Source organism: Alligator sinensis, unplaced genomic scaffold (assembly GCF_000455745.1).
Source record: "Alligator sinensis unplaced genomic scaffold, ASM45574v1 scaffold442_1, whole genome shotgun sequence".
In the NCBI taxonomy this organism is placed as follows: domain Eukaryota; kingdom Metazoa; phylum Chordata; order Crocodylia; family Alligatoridae; genus Alligator; species Alligator sinensis.
The window spans coordinates 5166961-5182788 of record NW_005841829.1 but is presented as its reverse complement, the minus strand read 5'-3'; the positions used below and the strand labels follow the sequence as shown (position 1 = coordinate 5182788).

At 36.1% G+C, this 15828-nt stretch overlaps 1 protein-coding gene across 1 annotated transcript in view; it reads left to right on the top strand.

Annotated features, from left to right (window-relative positions):
- Positions 1–15828, top strand: part of PPFIA1 (PTPRF interacting protein alpha 1) — an 86393-nt gene that overhangs the window by 56300 nt on the left and 14265 nt on the right. Inside the window, 8 exon segments of the mRNA XM_025197913.1 lie at positions 1–123; positions 2366–2395; positions 3694–3845; positions 4562–4734; positions 7183–7276; positions 10776–10787; positions 14440–14521; positions 14626–14826. The exon segment at positions 1–123 is cut by the window's left edge and continues 6 nt beyond it. Of these exon segments, the coding sequence (XP_025053698.1) occupies positions 1–123; positions 2366–2395; positions 3694–3845; positions 4562–4734; positions 7183–7276; positions 10776–10787; positions 14440–14521; positions 14626–14826 (867 nt within the window).

The following is a 15828-nucleotide window of genomic DNA, read 5'->3' as shown; positions in this document are numbered from 1 at the left end:
CCTGCTCCTTTTCCTGGCGGTTCCCTTGCTGGTTCCTCTCCTCCTGGCAGTGGTCGCTCCACACCAAGACGGATTCCACATAGTCCAGCACGGGAAGTAGACAGACTAGGTATCATGACGCTGGTAAGTAATGTATTTTTTTTCTTCCGAAGACAGAATATCTGCAATCTAAGGGGAGGAATAAACATTATGATTTTTCTCTTTCCAATTTTGTCCTTTCATTTTTATAAAGTTTTTAAATTGCTATCTTTTAATCTTCAAAAATTGTTTCCGAAACGTTAGGGTTCTTTGCTTTTCTAATGCTATAAGCCAAAGTACTCCCTCTGATATCTCCCTCTAGTGTTATCTCTGTGCAGTTTCCTGTTCCTGAAACAAGTTTTTCTTTTAAATTCCACAGCTCTGTTGAATGTTCAACATACAATGCAAATGTGTAACCTATAGTTTTTAAAATTAAGCTATTTATATTTACATTTTAATTGCATAGCTATGACACGAGCTGAAATGTGAAAGTTTGACCCAGCAATTTAGAGAGAGAATAGTTCAAAGTAGGTTCCAGTCTAAATCCTGTACTTGCAGAAAGCAATTCAGAATGAGTTTAACATCTGTTTCCATGAAAATGGGTCAGAGCATTTATTGCCAAGCTGTTCTTCTTTTCCTCTTTTTACCCTATCTTTATTGAACAATTTAGTTTTAGGTTTTAAAGTATCTAGAAATCTCATGTATTATATGGTTCAGAAGTAACAGATTTTAGTTAGAAATGACCACTTCATAATTTCAAAGCAGTAATCTAGTAAGGTATAGCAGTAGTTTTGAACTGTTTGCTTACCCAATAGCTGAAGTTTTTAATTTTTTTAAGCATAAAAATAAGATGCAAACTTAAAAAAAAAAAAGCTAGTAGTAAGGTTGAAATTTTATTATCATCTCAACATGTTTTTTTACTTTTAAAAAAATCATTTGGTATTTATGAAAAATAGTTAGCAAGTGTTAAATATATAACAAAGGTTGCAGTAGTTTACTATCATTGTCAAGTTTTTCAGTTTTGTGAATGCAGACTTTTTCAGTCGTGGGACCAAACCTTCAGTATTGTTTTATTGAGACTTAAAACTGGGAAATCATGCGCTTTTTTTTTTTAACATGTTCCTGCTACCAGTCATTAATTTTTTTCAGTAGTCTTGTGATGGTCTCATTAATGATCCCATGGTCTAATTTTAATCTGAATTTTGGTATGATGTTAATTTATAGTTTTATTAAAACCAGACAAATCAGGTGAATAAAATGTAAATTGAGTCTATGCTATGATTTTAAACTTCTAATATGAAATTTGTGAAATTTAATTTAATACATGATTAAGGAAAACTCTCTCTCTCTCTCTCTCAAAATAAAAAATATGGGGGGGGGGATGTGTGTGTTTGTATATATGTAATGTATACATACCTTGCACAAGTGCATGAAACTTTACGAATGGCTTATTTTTAATCCTCCCTTTCTCAAGATTTTTAATTTGAAATGGTGAACTGAATTTTTTTTCATGATTATTTTTGGTCTCAGAATTTCTTTTTCTTTCTCTTTTTCTCCACTTAAGTCCAATTAAAACCTGCTTATTAAATTACATTAATTGAAGTAACAGTTTGCCCCTCAGTTTAAGTTAATGAATTACTTGATTTTTTTTTTTTTGTTTTGCTCTGTGTACTGGCAGAGGTAGAGAGGATCTGAAGTGGGACCTAATGGTTTTTGATTAGGTTAGTGGGACAAGGAGACATAGTCATGGTAGCCCCAATCATTCTGACACGTTAATCTTTGAAAAAACTTATTGAAAGAATTGCTGCCAACACTCATTGCTTCAGAATTTAATAATGCAGTGTTCCTATTTTGTGTGGGAAAAAATATGACTACAAAAAGAGCTGAGAATTAAGTGACTTAAGTCTAAGGATCTCACTCAGACAGCCTAGTGATCTCAATCTTAATCTTGAGTACCAGTTGGTTATGTGGTGAAAAGAGTTCTTGCCCCAAAATTAGTCTCTGTTTTAAAAATAAGTAAAACAATGTAATCGTTTTTCTCATTCAATTTTTTTTCTATTTTAACTTGCCTTGTAGATGAGGGTGAAATATTGTTATCCTCAAGGACCACCGTAGTTAAGCATCTATAGTATGTCCGTTTTAAACCTTGATTTTCTTCTTTTTTTTTTTTTTCCAAGCAATATGTTGTTTAAACATTTAGTAATTAAAAGACATATCAGCCTTTAGGATATACATTATAGCATTACTATCTCTAATCTTGTAGTGTGCTGGTTTTTTGTTTGTGCTTCCAAGTTTGTAATAAATCAAGTTTCTCTTTAAATTTTTTTTCTTTTCATGCATCTAACAGCCTAGTGATTTAAGGAAACACCGTAGAAAGGTAAAATCTTCAGCAACTTAGTGACATTTTCGTTATTGTAAAGTATTAATATAACCAAGATCTCTTACAGGTGTGTGGTAGGGCTGTATTATGTTTGTGAATAAACACAATTAGCTTCATGTTCAGATTTTAACCTTTGGCATTAAAACATGTGAATGAATGCATTTTTACCATCTTTGGAATAAGTAGATGAGGGTAAATGAGGTCTGCTGTAGAGCAAAATGATCTAAATTACAATGATATTCTTATCCCAAGTAAGGGCTAATGTGTTGTTTTTCATTTACAAGCAGCTATTCTTCTATTAATATGAAAGTGTACTTCTACTGAAATTTAATGATCTTCAAACACACAAGACATTTAACTTAATTTCTGTTCAACCTTTTACTTGAAAGAAGTACTGATTTTGTAAATTTCTAATTCAAAACATCTGATTCAGTAATCTTTTAAGACCACAACATCCAACTTTAAAACCCTCCTTGTTCTCCTAAGTAAAGCTAAAGCACACTTTGACAGGCTTTACCTGGCCAGGTGTCTTGGTGGTCTTACTTTTAGAACTAGTGGAGGGTCAATTTTAATGGGTTTGTGGAGTTATTAAGAATGCTTATGTCCCTAGCTATAGTCAACCAGCAGATTCTAAGTAGGATTGCCCATAGCCCATACTTTCAGCTAAGGGGTAAATTCAGTAATACTATCTGCTTGTGAAGGTAGCAGGAAGCAGAGAGAGGGAAGGAGCAGAAATAAGGCTCTCTGTTCTATTTTGGTGCCTCATAGCTATAAAGCTTTAAAAAAAAAGGTGAACAGGTTTTCTTTAAATTTTCTGGGTAGACTAGAAGTTCATAGCATCTGATTAAACATTTATAGTATCACCTGCAAAACTTTTTCCTCTCTCTGAAAAATGTACTCCCTAAGGGCATTTATACACTTACCTTTGTCTGCTTTGATGCACTGGAAATCCAGCGCGTTGGAGCCGACTTGATTAATTGAGTCTGGAGCACACAAGCTGACCCACCTGGCGCTGTCGCATGTATTTATATAAATGGCGAAATGCACATCAGTGAACAGAAAATGTGTTTTAGTTCAAAAGCACTCCACTGCCATTTTCTCAGTGCTGATGTTCATTTCACAATTTATAAAAATGTGTGTGATGCAGCACCCGGCACTGCAGTGCATATATGTGTACAAATGCCCTAAGTTGCCACCCTCCCCTGTCTTCTGCCTCTTAATTCTTTGGACAGTATTCTTATTGGATTGTGTAAGATTTTGAGACTACACAACATAAACTATTGTTCCCTCTTTAGTCTCCAGTTTCTAGAGAAGAAGTACGAGATGACAAGACCACGATAAAGTGCGAGACATCACCACCATCTTCACCTCGATCTCTGCATTTGGACCGAGTCCATAAAGGAGCTTTGCATACAGTGAGCCATGAAGACATCAGGGACATAAGAAAGTAAGCAAAATAAGGTTACAGTAAATAAGATATTGACATTCTGATAATATAATTCAGGTTAAGATTCTTTTATTCCAGTTGACTATAAAGTTATTCAGCCTGTATGTTTTTAAGATTAAACTGGTGAAAAGTAAATTACTAAGTCAGAATAATATACTGACTTGCTAGAATGGATTAATAGTCTCTAGCAAAACCCATAGTTCGGCAGTGGTTTTGTGGGGCAAAGCTTTCTGGTACCAGAGTATTGTCCCGCGTTTTAACATTATGTAAAAATTTTAGAGAAGAAAGGTAGATAAGAAGTGGCATTTCAATTGAGTACTCACATTATTTCTACTTGTTTGTTATAAATTCAATTTACGATCAGTTGGATTTGATAAAGAATTTTGATATTTGGAAAATTACACTACAGATTAATTTTAGAGGATATACAAATGACCTACAATTTCTTGCCATGATGCCTCACAAGAACGGATAAGATGCTTATGTGTTGTGTGTGTGTAGTCATGCTCCTTTTTAATTTGGTAACTTCTCTGTGGTGATGTTATAACAAGTTTTTTTTAAGGGAGATGCACTGAAACTGGTAATTTTATAAGGTTGCTTGACAGTGTTTAGCTTGCACAAATACCTCAAATTGTCATCACAAATGTTGAGTAGTGAAAGGTGGGCTGATTTGCTTTTCATTTATTCTCTAAGAACTGAAAGTTTTTTCTTTAAAGTTCAACAGGCTCTCAAGATGGGCAAGTAAGCAACCCCAGCAGCAGTAATAGTAGCCAGGATTCTCTTCACAAAGCTCCTAAAAAGAAAGGGATCAAATCCTCTATTGGTCGCTTGTTTGGTAAGAAAGAAAAGGGTCGGCCCGGACAAACCAGCAAAGAATCATTGGGACAAGGTTGGTTTATGTTCTAACTTGCATTTATCAATAATGTAAGGGGAAGAACAAGATTAAAATGTTCACTGCAAAAAAGTTAATGTGTTCCTTTAAGTAATGTTTGTGTGGTTTTTATGTATTTATGTTCTTCAAAGAGAGATCAGCATGAATCCAATTTTCCTTATGTGCAAAAACTCAAAACAATCTCTTTTTTTGAGAATAGCAGTGTCTCAGGACCAGTTGTGTATACATCTGGGGATATCAATAATAGAGTAATTACCACCCTCCCTCTTCTTTCCAACAGCAGATAAAGAGAACCTGCATCATCTCACACTTATTCTTGGTTTTTGAGTTTCAAAATGAATGTTTTTGTGAAGAACAAATGGAAAAGAATTTCTGTTTGTTTCTTTTTCTTGGATGTTCCAAGAACAGAAAAAAAGGATGGGGAGACCCTCCTATAACCCTTCTGTATTAGTCTGAGATGCTTTACGCACCAGTCATCTGCATGGCATGCTTGAAGACCAATAGGAGTTGATCTGTGTCCTAAACTGAACATAGCTCTGGTTTCATCAAGGAAAAAAGGTATTAAGGGATGCCAGTTCTATTCATGCTGACAAAGATCCAACCAGTATCTGTGCTTGCTGTTTTGCTGAGTGCATCAGCACCAACTGGGGATGTTGAGGTCCAACATTAATCTGTCCCCTTCAGGTGCACAGGCGCACATATGCATACCCCAACTATAAATGTCTCAGGAGTTAAGTATTTCTCCAAAGGCTATCCATGCAAACCCACCTTGATACTGAAGCAAGGGTGCAGCCACATAGAGGGTAAAGAGAATGCATGTATTGGCACTAATGGTGATGCAAGGATCTGCCAGCCAACAGTGTACTTTTAGGTACTATGTTTGGCTTCTCATCATTGAACTGGAATTGAATCTACATCCAGTGGCACCTGTACAGTCAGATTCTGTTCCACTATTCCTCATTTTCAAGCACACACACAAATGCCCCATAATACTGACAGTACATGAGCCAACCACAGTGTGGCCTGTATTGGTTCAGTTTAAGCACAGTGGACATACTGGCCCTATTGGGGTTTTCTTAAGGTCCTGAAGTGTAGACCCACCACATGTTGAGAGAGAGGTTTAATATTAATAGCTAGGTCCTTGCACTAGGACTTGTCAGTGTTGAAACAGAAGTGGCTTTAGATCACATCTCAGTTGCCCTCCTTTATATAAGAAATCCTGATTTATTTTTGTTGTTGTTTCCTCTGAGACCACTGTCAATTTGGGCCTTGCAGGATTATTTTTAAGGATAGCAGAAGCCTTGGACATCTAGACTATGATCCAAGAGAATGAGCATAAACCATTTAGCATCCTTGGTGCCAATGAACATTTCTTCTCCAAGATGGTCAAGACAAGGCACAGTTGAAGAACTTTTGTTGGACAAACTCCTGTTGCTCTGAGTATCCATCTCTTGAGGAGCCCAGGAAAGATCAGCCTGCTGCTGCAGCAAGTTCTGAAAGGTTCATCTTAATTTACTTCCTCTACCATGGATGGAAGTTTTGGTGGCTTTCAAGCCAACTGGATTCAGCAAAATAGTCTCTTATGCCTGCATGGAAGATGCATTCTCTCAAAAGAAAAAGCTCACCTTTATTAAGCTCTACCATAAATAATTGCCCAAAATGGTCTTAGATTTCACCTCTGTCAGTCCGTCCATATGATTCCCAGTTTTCTTACAAGACCTTCTTTTCTCTTGCATTGGAATGAACCATATACATGCCAAATGGACAGAATAAAGGCATTTTTGGCAGTTTTCCAAGCTCGTGGCTTTTGCAGAGAGCATTTCCTCTGATTGTATCTATATCCAGAGATTATCTAAATGGTTCTCAGACTGTATTAGGATGAGAGAGCAAATGAGTACGCTCAAGGATATTGTCAAAGCACGTTCAGCCAAGGCTTGCACAGCATCTGCAGTTTCTCTTGCAGATATTTCAATCTTTGAAACTTTGTAGTGCTGCTATCTGGAACTTCAGCCAAAGCATTTATATTGCATTAGAATATCCTGGAGAGTGTGAGGGGCACAGGCTGTTCAAAAAGAGCCTGATTTTGTATGCTTAGGAGTGCACATCAGGAATCAAATCTGTGTGGATAGCTTTATCTCAAAGAACCAGAGTTCCTGTAGGCAAGTAATTTCTTTTTTGACTGATACCACTTTTAGGACCCTGCAGGACAAGAAAAAGATCTCTTATTGAATATCCTTTTTTTTTCCCAAAAAAAAAAATTTCTTTAGCATGCAAACTTTAATGAAAAATCAGAGATGCTGCTAGAAACACAATTGGATGCCTACTGCGTACTAATTTTGCAAATAACTAGTTACTTTGTTTAATTTGATAATTCTGGTTTACAACTGCAAGCATGTTAGCAATAGCAAAATCTGAAAAAAGTTTTTCTTTCTTTCTTTTTTGTAGTTGGCATGGCAGAAGCAGATAATTCATCTCAGGATGCCTTAGGACTCAACAAACTTGGGGGACAGGCAGAAAAAAACAGGAAACTACAGAAAAAGTAAGTTAATCTTTTTCCCCTTTTGCTGCAATGAAATCCCATGACAATCCATGTAAAAGTGCCTTTATAAATAGTATGCCTCATTGTATCAGGACCCTTTTTTTTACCTGCATCGCCAATATAGGGTATTTTAAAATGTTATGGTCTTGGCAAACTTGAAATGGGATCTTTCAGCACTGAAAAGCGCTACTGTAAAAAGGCAAATTAATTTTGAAAGTAAAATTGGACTTAAAAGCATCTACATACAGTGGTTTGTTACCTTAGATTTATACTCCTGGAGTTCATCCCTATATCTGCAAGAATCTCTTTGGCTGCCCAGCTGAGAGCTGCAAAATGTAAATGTGCCTTTTTTTGAGAACAACTAAATTCCTAGTATAGACAACACGAGATGATGCCTAGTCCATATAACACCTGATTTCTTTCCAATAATTGACTGTGCAACAGTTAACTTTACTGTCATAACAGCTTCTTCATTTTGTCTACTCACTAACTTTTAAAATTCTACCTGTGGCAGTTCTCATGTTTTTATGTTTGCACTCTTTTTAATGGCTTGTATAAAAAGTGATTTTTTTTAAATCAGTGATATCATCTGCCCCTGAATTTCTTTATTTAATTTACAGAGCATTTCTTTCCTAATAGTCTCTCCCGGATTTTAAATTTTAAATGACATTTGTTTTTGCTAGTCATTGGAATCTTTCCAATATGTGCTGAACTGCAGAGACTTTCTTGAAGTTTACTTTGAAGATGCACTGCATCCATCTTTATCATGTTAAGAACAGCAACAAAGTAAGCAAAGACTAAGAATACAGAAAGTAAATGAGAATTTTTAAATCGTATTCTTCTGTAAGATAATACTCAACTGGTAGAATTAAAAGCTTCTGAACCCTTTTGAGCAGATTCCATGGATCCTTCCCACTGACCTAGTTAACAAGGTGTTAGGTGACTGTCACCGAGTTGTATATTTTGAAATCGAGACCATGCACCCCTACATAAATTGTTACTGGTTTTAGTTGACCCAAATACAGTAGCTTTCTCGGTCAGCAACTGAGGCCCCTGACAGATGATTAAATAATCACACAAGTAGAATCTGAGAGATTTTATACCAAATCCCAAAAATCACATGATCTGCCATGCCAGATATTCATGGCAGGATGCATTATTTTTAGGATCAAGCATAAAATTCTTTAAATGACAATTGCATGACTGTCAGCTCTGGGGATACTCCCATTCAGATCCCTACGATCAGCTGATGTCAGGATTGGGCATGGGGTAGCCTTCGAGTCTGAGATAACCATTCCATGGCTGATCCCTGAGATCTGAACCAGGACACGGGGTTGCCTGACCCAGTGGAAGGATTTCCACCTCTGCCCATGCCAACACAGTTCCTGCCTTCCTTCGCAGCTCTGCATGTTAATCATGTACCTCAGTTGCACCAAAAATGTGATGTCTGCTAAGGCTGTAACCTAATTAAAGATCAGGTGTAAATCTGAAAGTCTTCTCTATTTATCTTTAGAAATAATAGAAAAATCAAATGTGCTTCCTTTTATACATTTATTATTTTTAAATACAGTGGCTTTTCTAAGGCTGAAAATATTCAAGTTCCTTAGCAAATGCAGAAAGCTTTATGCTTGCTTTGTCAAGACTGTTGGTAATATTTAAAAAAACTTCTGTGCCAAGCATTTTTGTTTGAGGTTAAAGACATGATACATTGCTCTTAAAACTGCCTTGATGCAAGGAACCGTTTCCTCTCCCACCCTCTCACCTCCCCACCCTTACCTCATACTACTACCATAGCTGTTCCTATTTGTTTTGGGGGGTGGGATTTGAGAAGTTTCCTTATTTTAGGGTTCCCCACCACTTAAAGCACCCAGGAATAATAATACAGGCAGCTGTTTATATCAGGGATGTATCATCAGCCATTTGTCATCCTGCTAGATTTCAGTGGTAAAGGCATTGGTTATCTTGTGTTAATTGTGCTGGCTATTTTGAGCAGGCTCAGCAGTTTTACTGCTAATAACAGCTGTGTGGTTTTACCATCCAACTCCATAGTTGGACTGTAGTTCTCACTTCAAGCGAGGAATCACACTTAGAACATGAACATTTTTTTTCAGGTTCATAGTATTACTATTCTGCTTGGCCTCTAGTTAAAAATAAACAAAAGCCACAGGAAAAAGATTTCTAGGAAAAATCTCAGAACTTTCTTTTGCAAATGAATGTGTCTTTAGTGTTGTCATTGTTTAAAAACTACTTATTGTGCGGAATAGCAATTACATGTGTAATTTACAAATGGTGAATTATTGTTGGAGGTTCAGTGATTTACCTAAGATCAAACTTCAAGACATTGTGCTCTATCTTGTACTAGAATTCTTAATTCTGAACATCCAGTGATGTTAAACAGTGTTATTTGCTTTACTGCTCCATCTAATGTGGGTTTCATAGTGATTTTCATATTAATAAGATGTATTCCTGTAAAATTTTAGGCTATGATAGTAAGACTTTGTTGATGTAAAAAAAACCCCAATTGTGTAGTTTATTTTTAATTTTACTGCCCGTGAGGGGCAAAGTATAGTACTCTTAGTCCTGTGTGTGTTTAAGATTTAGTATTTTCATAGACCTAGGAAAATAGCTTTTATTCTGTTACAAAATCCTGACAATATGCATTCACTGAATACAAGAAAGAAAAAATGTCTGAAATATCAAAAGAATATCCTGTGTTGGCTTTATGGGGATAGTCATGTCACAAAAAACAACAACCATAAACTACCTCCCCCCCCCACAATGATTTGCAATTTGCCCTAGCCATTAAAAAAAAAAAAAAAATCTGAGCAAGTTCTCAAGGCTAACTGCTCAGTTTCAAAAACATAATTGGTGAATAATATCAGACTGGGTCAACAACTTTTTCCACATTGCATTTTAAAAATAATTCATAAACATAAGTAACACCTTTAGGCAGAAGGGTAGCCAGGCAGCTCTGCCCCTTGGGCAGCTGCTCAACTATTGAAATAGCAGTGGCTTTTGCAGTGCTGATCACAGAGGCACAATTACCTGTCTCCATGGTCGCACCTGTTTTTGCAGCTGTCCTGTCCCACCCCCAAAAGGTGACATATAGGGCTGCTGTCTGAGTCTACTTCCTCTTTCTTCCCCTCAGTTGCACTACTGTCTTCAGAAAGGTAGCTTTTATTAAATGGATTAAGAGTTGTTTATTTTCTGTATCCTAAAATAGACATTAAATATAGTAGTAATCATTAAATAGCTATTTTATATGCATTTTCCCTGCATCATGACATTTTTAATTTCTGCATCCACACTCAAATGTGAAGCAGGCTTTGTTACTGCTTTATTTGAAGCCATGCATACAATCCTCTTTTGTATTTAAATTCAGTTATAGTATTTAAATGTTTATATTTTTGTCTGTATTTTGAGTTCAGTTTCATCTTAGTTTTATGTTTTTTCCTTTATTTCTTTTTATTTTTCTTTTGTTTACCATTTGATGTGGTAGTGCAAAATCAGGGTAAGTTTATATTTATTTTATCAGAATTGTTGTGGGTGTATGAGAATTTTTTGTTTGAAAATTATATTCTGGTGTATTAAATGCTCTGTTTATTCAATATATTATGTGCTTTTCGTTTCCCCCACAAAAGGAGATGTTAGGCAGTAAACACTTTGCTAAAGTATTCATAGTGAAAGACCAATGATACTTAATCAAATGGCTTTATAATATTTCTGTCAGTATCTTGTCTTACACTGTGAAGTATTTGCTATTTAATTTAAATTATTATACAGCATTATTTAAAACTTGAACTTCAGTTGTATTTTGGAAAGCTGTTTAATAGTACTAGATTTTTTTTTCATTTTTCAATGTTAGTGCTGTCTATTTGTAAATTGGGCTATTGTGCTTTATCGCATAAGAACTTAATGCTTTTCCTGCTCAATCCACATTGTAATAAAAAAACATAATACCCATGTTACCCTCCATTCTGCAAGTGAGACTAATTTTAATTCCTTATTTATAATAATTTGACAGCTATATTCATGTACATTTATTAAGTATGCATAACAGTAGCATAAGATTATTGGAAAGTTATTCAATAGGAAACACAGGGATTTTATAATCTCCTGGTGACTTTATTTGAACTTTTATGTCCTAATTTGAAAGTCCTGAAAGGTTGGGTTTTCATAAAGAAAGGAACCTTATAAAGGGAGAGCGATACGTTAATGGGGCAATACATAACTAATTAAACATATATTTGGAAATTCATATGGTTTGGAATAGTAACTGGACTTGAGGCATAATGTCAGGCTTTACTCTTTGTTCTTAAAGTTGATTCTTTAAACTAATTAATTGCATACCAGTTACTGTAGCCATCTAAGAACAAGGTCCTCCTGGGGAGCCTATAGTCTGTAGGTGTAAAGACATGGGAGGAACATAAAATAAGTGATGGCAGCTTCTGTTTTTCATCTGGGATAGTCTTTTTGTCTACTGGAATTCCTAAGATGTTGATATGTGAAGCTTCTGTGTACCCCGAGCATAATTATGTTATTATGTGTTTCTAATTTAAAATAATTTTATGATATGTAAAACTACAAGAGTCTATAAGTAAGCTCTCTCAAAATCTGTCTTGTGTGCTAATCTTCTAAGACCTCTGATTTTTTCATAGTTCTTCAAGTGTGGACACTGCTGTTGACTTTAATAGTTAAAAATAGAAAGAGTCAAGAAATACTGCATCTTGCTGTTGCAAACTTTATTTTCAATACTATGCTAGAGGCAGATAAATAACTAGTATAGTATGGTTCGGTCCTTGGACCTGTACTCTTCAATATCTTCGTTGGTGACTTGGATGTAGCTGTGAAGTGTACTCAGTCCAAGTTTGCGGACAATACTAAATTGTGGGGTGAAGTGCACACTCTGGAGGGTAGGGAATGATTGCAGGCAGACCTGGACAGGTTGGAAAAGCGGGCAGAACACAGTAGGATGCAGTACAACAAGGACAAGTGCAGAGTGCTGCACCTAGGGTGCAAAAATATCTAGCACACCTACTGGCCGGGAAGTGACCCTCTCAGCAGCACAGAAGTGGAAAGGGATCTCAGGGTCATAATGGATTCCAATATGAACATGAGTCATCAGTATGACGAAATCATCAGCAAAGCTAACCACACTTTATCATGAATCAGCACATACATGACAAATAGAACCAAGGAGGTGATACTTCCCCTCTATGCGGCATTGGTCAGATCGCAGTTGGAGTACTGCATCCAGTTTTGGGTGCTATACTTCAAGAAGGATGTTGATAGACTTGAGAGGGTCCAGAGCAGAACCACTCATGTGGTTGGGGCTTACAGAACAAGCCCTGTGAGGAGAGACTGAGGGACCTGGATCTCTTCAGACTCCTCAAGAGAAGGCTGAGAGGTGATCTTGTGGCTGCCTACAAATTCATTAGGGGGACTCAGCAAGGGATCGGAGATGCTCTATTCAGCAGGGCACCTCTTGGGGTAGCAACGGACAATGGTCACAAACTGGCAGAGAGCAGATTTAGGCTAGATATCAGGAAAAACTTCTTCACAGTAAGGATGCCAAAATTTGGAATGGGCTTCCAAGGGAGGTGGTGCTCTCCCCTACTTCAGGGGTCTTTAAGAGAAGGCTGGATAGGCATCTGGCTGGGGTCATCTGAGCCCAGCACTCTCCTGCCTAGGCAGGGGGTCAGACTCAATGATCTGTTGAGGTCCCTTCTGACCCTAGCATCTATGAAACTAAAGAAATTTCTGGGTGAAATATTTATATTTTAAAAATAAATAAAATGCATAAATACACGAACAGGAGTTGCCTGACCTTTATAAGCTGGGATGACCAAGGAAGAGGGAAAATAACTGAAGTGTTTTAGCACAAGTCCTCAAATAAGACCTAGCTCTAATTTGGAGGGGGAGGGGAAAAACTTACACCATCAACTCCTAGAGCCATGCTGTCAGCCCAAATTTAAATTTGTTTGATTTTTTTTTTTCACTTTTACCTTTATGCAGGTACTTGGCACTATTTACATGTAATCATTTTCACATAATGATAGGTGTCTTCCTGTCTGCCTGGGGTTTAGTCATGATAGAAGGTGATTGCCACCTTTTGCAACCCCTTCAGCTGTCCTTGTAGCTCATACAATGCATTTATGGATATTTAAATACAAATAATTAAGATTATACTGTTCATTCTATGTTCATAGTTTCCCTGAAGAGGAGAAACCACTACTATAGTCTTAACATTTTAAAACTGAATCTCATTATATAAGGTGTTGCATAAATTTCCCCAGGTAAAAAATATAACTGTAGTGAAATCATACCTGGAACTACTTCTCTGGATATTGTTTTCACAAATACTGGTTTACAGTTACTTTAATATAGACATTAGAATCCTTGACTAGTCCACCTTATTCACTTTTTTTTTTTTTTTTACTCTTTTAAAACCAAGTATATTAGCATTTAAATGCTAAACAGATTTGTCCAAATTGTGCTTTCAGATGCATAAAAGTTCTCCCCTGAAGAAATTGCTTTTGGCAGAAAAGGATGTTCATGTGCATCTGACATGTACAATTATAAATTAAAATTAAGAAGCACATCAGATTTTTTTCAGATAATTTACTGAATATTTTAAAATGTAAAGTATTTATTACTAAGATGCTATACTAAGAGCAATATGTTGTATTAGTGAATCACAGTAATCTTTTACAAGGGAATAAAGCAGTTTTGCTGCACTAAGAGTATGTGATCTCTATTTTAAATGTCTGACCAGTGTCTCACTAGAATGGATTAGTGGCTCTCAGCCTTTGATATCAGTAGTCCTTGTAATCTGCCTCACAATTAATTGAGACCCCCCCTCACTTAATAATAGGGTAAGAGGATTGTGGCCCTCTGTGTCAAAATTGAGGATCTTTCAGTTCCAAAAAGTAGGATGCAGTATTTCGGAAATTTCATCTCTGATAACGTTATAAAACGATGCATGCAATTCAGCATTTGTTATGACTGGCTCTTCCTGAGGTTATTTAAGTTACCTAAAAAGATTACTAAAAGAAGAAAAAAAGTGAAGGAGGAAAATAATTTGTGAATCAGTGAAATGCATTTTAATTTAGTATTCACCCTAATATATTCTGTTCCTTATAATAATTACTCCTATATTTTAGGCATGAATTGCTTGAGGAAGCTAGAAGGCAAGGTCTACCTTTTGCACAATGGGATGGACCTACTGTAGTTGTGTGGTTAGAGGTAAACAATCCCTTTTAAATGTAAACTATTCTATGTAATCTTGTAGCATAAGATTTGGGGGAAAAATATAAAATTCCATTTGTATCCTATTTTTTGTTTGCCAGTTATGGGTGGGAATGCCAGCGTGGTATGTGGCTGCTTGTCGAGCAAATGTGAAAAGTGGTGCTATCATGTCAGCCTTGTCTGATACAGAAATACAGCGTGAAATTGGAATCAGTAATCCTCTACACAGATTGAAACTGAGGCTTGCCATTCAAGAGATCATGTCCCTAACAAGTCCGTCTGCCCCTCCTACATCACGAACGGTAAGAATCATTGGAACTAACTTAATACATTGTAGGAGAAAAATCATTATTGAAACAGAAGAAAACATATTTTACTTTAGTAAACATTGGGGCTTCATAAATTAAATTGAGCAGCAGCACAGGTAGATCATTTTCTTTTTCATGTCAAATAACAGTTGTAAGATTTGATAATCCGTTCATTGCTAAAATGTTTAGTAATGTAAAGCAAATGCTATACAGTACTGTAGAAATAAATAAAGAAATATATTGGATTTTTAGTAGGTGTGCAGGTGGCTGGTTTTCAGCTCAGCTTGGCTACATTTGTCAGTGTCTGCTGAAGTATTTAGAAAATGTGTAATTTGACAAGTTTATTTTGCAAATATTGTTGGCCAAAATAAACTGTAAATAAAGGAGAGAATTTTAGTTTGGGATCTCAGAAAGATAGTGATATCAAAGTGTATGTGGTTCAGAAAATAAACTACTAAGTGAACAAAAGGTCTGATACAATTTTGAGTCATGAAAGCATCTCAGTCCCAGGTTATTTTTGCTCTGATCCTACAAACTGTATCATGTAGATAAACCCTTGTTGACTGCAGTGTCCCATATCTGGACATGGCTTCAATATCCTATAAGGAAATAAACAACTGCTGCAGAGAAATTTGTTCGTGCAGCTGCTACCAACTTCAAACAAAAGTAGAACAGTTTATCAGAAGACGAGAGTTATTAAACACTGTTTTCCATAATGCCACAGTGTATCTGAAAATATAAACATTTCTCTAATTATTAGTGTAGATTCTTCATAGGTGATTCCAATTAGATAAAAATTTGCTAATAGATTTATACAGATATGGAAGAACTGCTGTAATAATTGCATCTTGGCTTTTTGACCAAGATCAAGTTATATTGCTGTATATGACAACACTAGATTCTCAAATGAGTTAGGTTCAATCTCATGCAGGGTCTCATCATGCATTCTTACCACACCTGATCTTCTGTTCACTGTAAAGGCGATTTGTATAGGTC